This window comes from Vanessa tameamea, chromosome Z, assembly GCF_037043105.1.
Source record: "Vanessa tameamea isolate UH-Manoa-2023 chromosome Z, ilVanTame1 primary haplotype, whole genome shotgun sequence".
NCBI classification, from domain to species: Eukaryota; Metazoa; Arthropoda; class Insecta; order Lepidoptera; family Nymphalidae; genus Vanessa; species Vanessa tameamea.
Genome location: NC_087341.1, coordinates 6268078 through 6280299, shown reverse-complemented (window position 1 = coordinate 6280299; position 12222 = coordinate 6268078). Strand labels below are relative to the sequence as shown.

At 30.3% G+C, this 12222-nt stretch overlaps 1 protein-coding gene across 2 annotated transcripts; it reads right to left on the bottom strand.

The window, feature by feature from the left end:
• Window positions 1–1221: 1221 nt before the first annotated feature.
• Window positions 1222–11196, bottom strand: LOC113402177 (zinc finger protein 436-like). Of its 2 annotated transcripts, none has more exons than XM_026642378.2 (15): window positions 10983–11196; window positions 10181–10351; window positions 9677–9791; window positions 9411–9515; window positions 8711–8856; window positions 7889–8021; window positions 7694–7803; window positions 7147–7239; window positions 6406–6528; window positions 5542–5765; window positions 4949–5050; window positions 3943–4112; window positions 3361–3444; window positions 2478–2656; window positions 1222–2015 (listed from the first exon to the last, which is right to left on the bottom strand). In XM_026642378.2, exons 1-15 carry the CDS (start codon window positions 11124–11126, stop codon window positions 1905–1907), a joined length of 2010 nt encoding a protein of 669 aa, XP_026498163.2. In that variant the 5' UTR covers window positions 11127–11196; the 3' UTR covers window positions 1222–1904. The 2 variants fall into 2 exon arrangements, with proteins under 2 accessions (XP_026498163.2, XP_026498148.2); XM_026642363.2 differs by having other exon boundaries at window positions 1223–2015; window positions 8711–8859.
• Window positions 11197–12222: the final 1026 nt, after the last annotated feature.

The following is a 12222-nucleotide window of genomic DNA, read 5'->3' as shown; positions in this document are numbered from 1 at the left end:
ATGAGGAGAAAAGATTTTAACAATGTTTATAAAAAAAAAATATGGTGAAAAATATATTTAATTTCAGTGCACTGGATACAGATGTCATATGAGTGTCAACTAATAATACATATATAGAGAAGATCATTTTTTTCATGGAAGAAATTAAATAAAAAATAAATCATGAATAAATATGAGAAAAAATAAAGTACCTATGTTTATAAGTTGTTTATCGTTGTAACGTACATAGCTCATATTCGACGTTGTCAGAGAGTTCTTTGTACTTTTTGTCGGGATAAGTACCCGGACCGACGAAGTACAAAGTTCTCTCAGACAACAAGGAAAGTTGGAAAGTTCCAAGCAAACGCTGCCAAAACTATAAAAGCTACGCGGATTTTTGTACATACTCACAACTCATAACATATATTAAATAAAACCAAATAATTCATCAAAATTTGTATATGTATTTTGAAAAGAAAATCTTAATTTATTCATATTATTTACAACTTACAGATACTTCATTCTAGCCACACATTTACATTCTAAACAATATCTCAATTAACATTGATTTTATTCAAGTTAAATATATAAATGGTATACTATAAATAACTTATTTACATAAGAAAATGTTATGTAATACAATAAAATATCAATCTTAACTAATATGTTAGACCTAATAAATAAATATATCAGATCTAGACTAGACTTAACAAGGAATCAGAATCTTATGACATATTATATAAATATATTTATTAGTTTATTCAATAAAAACGTCGTTTGGGAGATTTTCGAAGTCAATGATATCAAGAACGATTATTAAGCTTCTAATACAAGAATTATTAAATTAAATAAAACATTACCAGGCCTTTAATACAACATTAATCCACGAGAAAATATAGAACATGATACATAATGTATAAATATACAAATCATATTTATTTATGTGTAGGAAAACATATACAAATAAAAAATGTCCAGAATATTATATATACTCTACGTCCAACGACATGTTCGCATTCGTACTGATAGGTATTTTAAAACATAGTACAAAACATTGCAGTTTTGTGTTTTATTTGTAAATGTACTTATATAGCCTAACTATATATAGCCTATTTCAATTGAATAAAGAATAATGATAAACAAACCAGAGATATACATATTATATGCTATAGGATATAAGATTTAAAAAAAAATGATTTGTGTATCTTAATTCATAATCAAACACTACAACAATTAACAATTTATGTCAACTTAAATTTTATTTCCAAAATTTCGATACCAACTTCGTTATTCAAAACGCCATTTTGTCGCGAATCCATGATGAATATCCTAATTACTCAATATCTCGCAATATCAATAATATCACTTTAATTCATTATTAAAGTTTATTTGTCATTACTCCTCTTATTGGAATAAGTCTATTCTAACATACAGTCGTATGCAGGATAACTGTATTCATTCTGTTCCGTAAGATTTCGTACTGCAGTTTTTTTAGGGTTTACATGTGTAAAAATGCAATTTACTATTCTTACGACCTTACTTTACAACGAAATGCGGAATTAAATTAGAATACTATTTTTCACTTAAATAACTCATTATTGCACATAACTAGTCCTCATCATATCAAAATAATAATAATATAGTTTTAAAAAATATTATTAAGTAGCGTATACACAATGCATATTTTAATGATACGCTTCCTGTAAATCTACAAACCGGTCATACCAAATATGAGAAAACACTGAACTCGTATTCATCATGAACAATCATTCATGGATAGTTATGTGAAGTTTTACTACATTTTATTTATTTAAAAAAGACAAAAAGGTACCATTTTCGAAAATATATTTTCACCGTTCATCGATTATCGCCCGTATAGTTGCTAATAGAGATAAATTCACTAATCGAAATGTAATTTTGTCCGATTAATGCGTCTGTGTGATGCTCTGTACGGTGTAGACAAGAGGCGCCAGTGGCGGCGCGGCCGCAGTCGGGAAGTGCCCGTGCGCACGTCGGTGGTTGTGTAGAGCTGTCCCCTGTTATATAAATATGTGATTTCTTAAACATGTATTAAATCTTGCTGATAATGTTGTATAATTCCTGTGCCTGGAAGAGTAGACACAGATTAAGGTATTTTATCATCAAACGGCAATGTATAATTATACAATGTGAACCAGTAAAACAATACTACAAAGGTATGTCCCACATTTTAGTTCCCATAGTGAGTGGCACTAGTATGTGCCACTAACTATGGGAAAAGAAACGTAACGTACGGCAAAAGGTATGATTAATTTTATAGTTCTGCGTTTATGGGTGGAAGGGTGTCCCCATAAAATCAATAAGTTCTCTCGATACCAGATCTATCACACGCAGTAACGAAGTTTCTCCAAGTTTTCTATATAAATACTTATAATTCTAACATTTGTTTTTGTCGATACTCAACTCTTTCCCTCTTATTTAAATAACTAACTTTTCTATTCTATTCATAACCGACATACCTGTATGAAACGATCTCCGCATAGTTCGCAGACGTAGGGCTTATCGCCCGTGTGTCTCCGCACGTGTAGTTTGAGGTCGTTGCTTTGGGAGAAGGCCTTCTCGCAATACGGGCATTTGTAGGGCTTCATACCGGTGTGTACGCGCATGTGTCGGGACAGCTTATTACTGCGCGCAAACGCTGTCAATGCAAAATAATGTAATTATAGTCTGTTAATCCATTTAATCATAAAAACAATTTAAATTAAATTATACCAAAATAATATATATATATATCAATATTCTTCCTACACTGTTGTAAAAATCAAAAATAATATTTTGGTTACACTTAAGTGTAACAACCATTTGTAAACCATAATTATATTTATATTTCAGATGAAACTATGATTGTGTTGACTCTCGTTTTTTTCTGTCTGAACTATATTCTCACAGTCGAAATATTTTAATATTAATGAAGGATTTTTTTATAAACATTTTATAACCTTTTACCAAATCGACCAGGCTGCTATTATAAGACACAAACGTATGCGGAAATAATAGGTCTCTATTACACACTCTCATTAACAGATATGACAGCAATTTGAGAGCACATGCAAGGATTTTTTTAACAGAAAAACTTATTATTCTTTAATCAAATCTGGATTTGGATGGATCCAACTTCGTGATGTACACAGTACAGCCTTATAAGTAATCTACTAGAGTACCGAGAGCAGTGTTATAAATGATGATGTTCTCCTGACTGACACAGCGCAGTAAACATAATAGTGAACAAACTGCGAAGACACAACCAGAGCGAGTTCAAGCACAGGACCAATGGCTTTACATACTGTCCGGGAGTGTTGAAAAGACTACCAACTTCCATACTTAACATCTATAATCTATAACCTTTGCCACAAACGCCGCATATGCAAGGTTTCTCTCCAGTGTGAGAGCGCCGATGGCATTGCAAGTCAGAGGAGCGAGGGAAGCCTGCGAATAAAATTTAATATTTTAAGCTGAGAGACTAATTAAATATTAGTTAAGTTAATTAAAACTTTAGTATGAACATTGTTAAGTTTATTTTTACATGGTTTCATGAAAAATTATAATATTATTGTAATCTAACAGTTGTAGTTTGGTATAATGTCACTTTCTATCTTTACCAAGATATTTATTATTATATATACAAATATAACAATTGTATAAAGAAAAAGAAAACATTTAACAAATTAATCATTATGTTACATAATAATAATGTAAAATAAAATTGACAATCCATTTAAATGTCTTAATTGGTAAGATGAAAGTATCAAAACATTTTGTAAAACAAATATTAAACAAAATTAAAACATTTCGAAAAAAACCATTTCCACTACATGCAAAAGCAAAACACAAACTACAGTTTAATTGTTTTTGAGCTTTATTACACTCAGAGAGCCAAATTCAGGCGCACCCAAAAAATAAGTTAAAACAAAAAAAAGTTAGTACCTTTCCCACAAAAATCACATTTATATGGTTTCTCGCCGGTATGTCTGCGCATGTGCACAATGAGATTGGAGGAGTTTGAGAAACTTCGGCCGCAGTACAGGCATAGGCTGGCACTGCTGCTCGTGCCGTCCACACCCGCACCGGTACTCTCGTGGACGCGCATGTGTGCCCTGTAATATTTATACAATTCATTTTTTTATTATACTAATAGGCGGACGGAGAAATGGGCCACCTGATGGTAAGTGGCCATCACCGCCCATAGAGTTAGGCGCTGATTATACAAATACAAATATTAACCTCTCCTTACAACACCAACGCGCCACCAACCTTCGGAACTAAGATGTTATGTCCCTTGTGCCAGGAATTATACTGGCTCACTCACCTTTCAAACCGGAACACAATAATACTATGTATTACAGTTTGATGGTAGAATATCTGATGAGTTGGTGATTCTTACCCAGACAGACATGTACATAGTATGTGCATTGTAATCAACTCTCAAACAATACTTGATTGTCCCTACCATTGTTGATTGTTTATCATGTTAATTACTTTTCTTCAGTATCTCCCCCTAAGCGTACTAAAAACTAACCCAATTGTAATGTTCAAAAATATTTCATTAAGAAAAAAATGAAAAAGTAATTTTCTTATAATATTATAAATTTAAATCTAACATAATCGGGCGCCAGGATGTTTACATCCGTTTAAATTAAGCTTAAAAAAATATTAACTAGATGTAAAAAAGAATGTTAAAGATTCGAGAAATCATTTTCTCAGGTGTAATCTAAGACCAAAGAGCTTAGTACTGAGTGTGATTAATGTACCGCTCGAAATAAGCAACATTGACTACACAATTCATTTCGTGATGAAATCTGAGATTTCAGACTAAAGATCTTTGTTAGCTAGACCTTGGAACAAATCAGATCAAACACCCTTGTTCAAAACATAGTCATTAGAATCTTTGTTTTTTTTAGTCATTTGTATTAATATAAATATGGCAAGTCACCTCAGGTTGTCTCGTCTGTGAAACTTCTTATTGCAGACGTCACACTCGAAACATTTGTCTATCGACTTGTGTATCTTCGCGTGTCTTGCTAGCAAATCTTTTCTGTAAATAACAACTCAATTATCAATAATCTATACTAACCACGAAAGGACAAAAGCCTTATAAACAACATTTGATACATAATTGACGCGAGATCATTTGTCGAGAGCTTAAATATTCTATGATATCTATGGTACATTAAGGATTTGCGAACAATGGCGTATTAAATGACGCCGAAACTGTTATCGAAACTATGAAAGTAAAATTAAAATTGATATAAGTAGTTAAGTGACTGAGTGTTGTATTATAAATAAAGATATATTAATATATTATGAACTCTTAGTTGGGCACAATGTAGATGAGCTATTAGTAAATTATGTAAAATATGTAATTCAAAGGTGTGCTTATCTTTGTTCCTTCTTCGACTAGAATAGACTATACGTTATCATACATTTAGGTATAAAGCAATATTTATAATTAAGTGTGATAACTCCAAACAGAAATAGTATTATATTTTTGCATTATTATTTGCTAGCATCAATGGCTGAACCTACCTGTAAAAGCGTCTATTGCAAGTATCACATCTATGCTGCGGAGGTGCTCTGTCCCGGTCCATGAAACGAACAGACACACTCTGTCCAGTATGTGCGCGCAGTATGTGCTTGTTGAGTGACACTTCGTGCGCAAAACGCAGCCCGCACGATGCGCATGCGAATGAACGTTCAACTCGTGCGCACACCGCTCTATGACGAGCTGCGCTCTTCAGTGTGGCAAATACCTAAAAGAATACATAGATAACATTAATTGTAAATAATTAATCTAAATAAACTCATTCAATCCTGAAGTTAGTGCTTTAATTTTTAGACAATTATATGCTTAATTATTTTTATTTGTTTCTCAAATCTAATAATAATAATTTGCTGTCTATACAATTATTCCATTTATTCTTCAAAGTCAAAGTCCAAAGGTCACATTTATTTTCATATCACATAATCTAATTTAATGACGTCAGTAAATAGTAAAACTTGTGTTTCTAACAAAAATAATAACAATTTAAATTAAATAATACAAAATGTAAAAAAAAAACATTGATATTTCAGTTGAACACTTTATACATTATATCTCGTACTAAAAGCTTATAAGACTGAGTTTAGGTATTTGCGTATCCTTCTGGGTAGATATTATCCATTCGTCGGATATCTACCATTTTAATTATCTAAGACACAAGGGAGATATCATTTCAGTATCATATCATAGTTTTCAACGCATTGATTGCTATAAAATATATACTTCTACTTCTAACATTAACAATATAGTAACGATTTATTTTTGTAATAATGACAATGTCTCTATGATGGTGGTCACTTATCTGCAAGTGACCAATACTTCAAGTCTGCCTCAAAGTCCGTAAGACATACCTTATCGCAGAGATGGCATCGCGAGGAGAGTTCAGGATGTTCTCGATCACGATGCTTGCCGAGTTCGACGCTGGATACAAATACAGCTCCACACTCCTCGCATAAATCAATGCTTCCGGAATCCTGTTATATATATAATACATGGAAAATAAATTTAGACTTTAATGAAGCGGATACATTTTTAATTGCAAGAGGTTATTTTTTATTTTATTTTATATTAGATTTTTATTAATTCACCGTTTTTATAAATACGCACCCTAAGTTGTTTTATTTTTGTTTGTATATATTATTTAGGAACGTGAGTTTTATCGATGAATGACTAATGACAAACTGTACTTTCGTATATTTACAAATTCGATACCCTGCCTATGGTACCCACTCGTATAGCAAAATAAAGTCTATTCCGACGGCAGGAGTAATAAAAACAAATAAACAACTTTGACACACATCAATTGATTGAAGAGATATGTATATATCTGGTGTCCATTATGGATTCGTAGAAAAAAAACATTTTGAATGTCAACGAAGATAAGAAGTTAAGTGGAAGAGCATTATAATAGACTATAAACGTGTTGACTTTCAAAATTGTATCAATTCATTATAATATGTAGTACATCCAATCATCTGAGATCTTGTGTATTGTGTGTGTTGTTTTTGTAGGGACAATAATATATGTATATGTGAAAATATATTATCAAATACGTAATCAAGATTTTTTAACTAATAGTAGGTAATGCTCACCGCATCTCTATTAGTCATTAGAAGATCTTGCAATAGCACTTCAGTCGACAGATTGAGCTTCCGCTCTTCTTCTGGAACATCTGGAGGTTCAGCCTATAGAAAAAAAAAAATTATAAGTAACGTAAGTTCATCAAGTATAGAGCCGTCTGGCACCGGCAGTGAGGTCTGTTATGTTGAGGTTAGGTTGTATAGTATAATAGTTTTATTCACCTCAACATAACGTACTTATCTTGCTATAGTGAACAACTTCTACTAATGAATGATAACACACTTTCATAAAATTACTGTATGTATTTTCTATTTAAAAATAATTAAGTAGGTAACAAAAAAATTTATATATAACAAAAACTTTATATAAAGGTTTTGGGTTACTTTTTCTTGATAGTTGTTAATGTTCTTAATGTAAAGGGATATTTTACATTGACTCTTATGGGCAATTCAAGGGGATTACGAAGAATTTGTTAAATCGAGGAATTCGTTATATTGAGGTACGTTATATTAAGTTTGCACTGTATAATGACTTGAAGTGAACTTGAAGATTACTTACTGGTTTTAAATTATTTAATTCATCTGAAGTTTGCACGCAATTGTGACGCTCGAAATCTTTCATCTCGAGATAAATCTTCTTACACAGCAAACAGTTCAAAACTTTTACATCTGAAATATAGTGTATAATTCTTAATACAAATTATTATGTAACAAGCTAAGTATTTCAGAGCATCGTCTCAATATGAACACTGACCTTTATGTTGTACAAGGTGTATCAATAAGTCATCTTTTGTTTTAAAATCCTCTTTACAAAATACACAATTGTGCTTTTGATCCGGTAAGTATTTCAAATTGTATCCATTTTCAGACAATTTATTGAGGATTGTCTGAAAAATTTGTTAAATCATAACATTAGTTTGTTATTAAAGCTTATTGTAGCTGTAGCTATAGTAGCTGTCTCATCTTAAAAACATTTATTGATGTGCAACATCTATTTAAGGGTTGCCTGGGGGTAAAACCTGTTTCCAAAATTGATGACATCTGATGAGCTTCTTGTGACGAGCACAGTTTCGGGTTTAAATAAACTCCTTTATATAATATTCCAATTCCAATACTTATTATCAGCATGGATAAATAAAAGTTTTGAAAGTCACATACTGTATTGTTTTGTATGTTAAATTAGACAAAGAATTTTAAGAATGTTAAAATAAAGTTTCAGTTTCAAATGAAATATTTTCTAAAAACCTATTCCAATAGCAGAATTGGTAGGAATTAAATTTTTATATTCCCTGCAGTTTACTAATAGCTCTGCTATATTACGACTATGAATCTGCCATTGTTATATTAAAGGCAAAAGCCTACACTATTTGATGGTGTGATGTTCAAACAACATATTAATATTAAGTTTCCAGGCGATTACATTGTACTAAATTAGAAAATATGTATGTAATTAACAAGTTATGTTCATTTATCTTTATTTTTCCTGCTAGGAATGCACAGAACATTGACTTAGACGTTTTCTAAAAATCCGTCAAATTTAGAATGTGTACATGATTACATGATTATGCGTACATACGCTGGTGAGTAGCTTCTTAGGGCGGCCTCGTTTTTTTGGTCCCATGAGGTCACCGTGTTGCTCCCAGGCATGCTTCGTAAGGCCTTCAGCGTCGTGGAAACTAGCACCGCAAACGGGGCAATAGGTGCTGTCTGTCTCATTACCATCTGCTGGAAAAAACCAGTTCATCATTTTTTATCTGTATTAGAACTCAATTTGGGAAAATTACCATGTCACACACCCTTAAAGGAATGACGACAGTAATTACCCTATAATTAGATGTACTATGGAAAAATAAAATGACTACAACAAGCTTGTACATATTATTTCCTTCAACGACTACACCAAAGACTTTGAAAGTGTAAGGCATGAAGCCATTTTGTACAGCCTAGACAATCCAAGAATCCCTAATATAGTGCATCATAAATACATATTTTCAAAAAGCATCAAAAAATAAAAAAATCACTCCTAACAATGTTTGAAGAAATACCAGAAATTTGAATAAAATTTTCAAATTGTAAATGATAAAAACTCTTAAATTATTGCACTATTTATGACTCTTACGAAAACTAAAACATGGTCCCTCATGGTATCTTAATAATTATTAAAATATATTACTGCTAATTCCACAAATTGAAAGCTGTTTACAAATTAAAACATTTTCTATGTTTATAAAATAATATGATTGGACAAAAATAATTTTGTGTAATATAAAACTTACCAATAAAATTCTTTTTCTTAATATCACTACTTAAATTTTCATTCTCTATTGGTTGGGCTGTAAATATATCTTTACAATGATCTTCTTCTTCATTTTTGACAGTATCTGTAAAAATGTGCAAGACCATTTAAATATTTATTAGTATTTTTTTACAACATAATACATATTTGCATTATAGTTTTGTCATTCACATCTGCAAACAAGATGCCTGAAAACATTTGATTAAAGTATACTGCATGGTATTTTTCTGCAATTTTGTTCCTTACCTACATTATTATAAGTCTCTGAAACATTAGAAAGTGCCAGAGAGAGATCAATGTCCATATAATCATCGTGATTGTCTCTTGCAAATTGTTCAGTCTTCACCTCAACTGCATCTGACTTTAGGTTACAAAAAATAAAACTAGTTAGAAAATATTCTCTGAAAAATCAATGTAATGTTACAATTTTTTAGCCTCTTCCAATCATGGAATAAAGACAAATCAACAAGTTTGACCTTGAATCAATATGATATCATTAGTCAAGAATCTAAATAATCTATAGAAAATTTTGGAAATAAAAATATTAATAGGAACTATTTAGATATATGCAGTTATGTTATATTATAAATAAACGTATTGAAACTTCTTTTTGTTGTACATAATATAGAGGAGTTATTAGGAAATTGTATGCAAAATATAAACAATTCATCTACAATTGGAGTTGACTTCACATAGCAACATCATATTGTAAAATATCAATCCGCAAGTGTATTTCTAAAGTTAAATTACCTCAAATGGTAAACTATTATCACAACTGACTTGCTCGGTATTTTCTCTTTTTAAAAGTCCCCGCAATTGGATATCAGCTTCTTGTGTGCGGGCTTTGAATTCATATGCATTAGTTGCCTTTTCCTTACAGATGTTGCATATTGTTGATGGCAGTCCATCGCCATGTTCAATCTATAATATGATTAGATGAGCACAACACTTTAAAATGGATAAATTATGTTTTATATACAGTTTAAATTATATATATTAAAAAAAAATATTGTTTTTTTATATTATAGTACATGCTCGTCAAAATAACAATTATCTATACACTAAAAGCCATCAGAATTTTACTGCCTACTGATTGTTTATAAACAACCAATAATGTATATTTATATTAAACTTTGATAGCTGTTCTACTTATGCTGGTAATATGGGTTTTACATTATACTTTTTATTTATACTCGATATTATCTGATTTTTGTGAGAAAATCAATAACATCAAAAATATCATAATGTGTATAAGTCTAATTAAATAAGTCATTTTTAACCAACTGTAGTAACAAGCGAAAATAGATTTTATTTGCACATTACGTTAAAAAATATATAGTTACACTTCGACTTACACCAATTATTTATTACACCTAATTTTATGAAAATAATCGCATGGCATAGGTAAATGTAATTCACATAGCGTTCGTGGCACTAATTCGCTATTAATCGTAACAGCTTTTGTATATTCATTCCACATCGATACTTTTTTAACAATATATTATTTTTATTAGCACAGCATAATTAAACTTTTATTTTAAAAACTTAATACCTTTATTCCTGTAATTGACGCGATTATATTGTCCAATGAGATAGTTCCCAAGCGTATTTCAAAAACAGAAAGCATTTCAATTTCTTTTGATAAGCAAGTTCGGCATAACTCTTCAATTTTGAAAATAGTGTTTTGTAAAGCCATTTTGTACAAGAAGATTTATTTGTAAAAACACACTAAAATTATCACTGTTTATAAAATGTACAGACTACAGATTACAGAAATATGGATTACGGATACAGATTAAAGATATGTATGAAAATGACATTTAGAAATGTTGCCAGTTCCTGTAGTGTCACCACAGATTATAATCTCTTCCACTGTTTATGGTATAATAGTTAAAGCTATTATATTATGTACTAGCAACCTGCCCGGCTTCCCACGGGTGCAATGTTGTTACTTAATATACTACAGATTGTCTTTATATACAACGTTCACAGCTTTTTTGTCATTAGACAATAAAACCTGGTATGCCCCAGATGCCACATTAGATATTTCTAAAATTATTAGAGTTTCTCTACTATATAATACATGTATTGTACATATAAACCTTCCTCTTAAATTACTCTATCGATTAAAAATCGTCCGCATCAAAATTCGTTGCGTAGTTTTAAAATTTATAGTATGTAGTGATATAAAAGTATTTTGAGTTATAGTAAATCCTTTAACTTATTAGAAAAAATATTGAAACCAATTTAGGCATCAGATTTTTTTATGGTTTTTAACAAATTATTAATTATAATAGAAAAAGCAAATTATATGAAAAAATAGCTCTGCGAAAAATAAAAAGTAAAATTATTAATCATTGATTTGTATCAAAATTAATTTTGATTAAATTTTAATTAAATTTGCATAAAAATTCGTGCGAAGATATTAAAATTTGTATATTTATAATAACAATAATCTGTAATATTATTGTTTAATTATGCTATCAATCAATCGGTACTAGGAAATTATATGATTATGAAAACAAATTATCAAAATAATTAATTAGGCTTAAGTGAAAGCTATAGTTTTTTTTACTACTTATGTATAATTACAATGAAAACAAGTTACGTTTCATTTGGACTTATTTTAAATTTTACTTCATTACACAAACTATATTGGTGAATATTATTCAAAACTGAATTTTTCAAACTTCTATCTAACTGTCTCGAGTCCAATGTCTTTTGTCCTATTATTTTTCCGTATCTATATATATTTATAAATATAGTGAAACCTAAATTTACATAACAGTTAT

Bases quoted from the DNA above. Each gene is read 5' to 3' on its own strand.
- LOC113402177 (XM_026642363.2), bottom strand. From the start codon at position 11,126: ATGGCTTTACAAAACACTATTTTCAAAATTGAAGAGTTATGCCGAACT. The intron at 7,804-7,888 runs GTCAGTGTTCAT...ACTATATTTCAG, and splicing joins ACACCTTGTACAACATAAAG to ATGTAAAAGTTTTGAACTGT. The intron at 2,657-3,360 runs GTTATAGATTAT...TTGCATTGACAG, and splicing joins ATGCGGCGTTTGTGGCAAAG to CGTTTGCGCGCAGTAATAAG.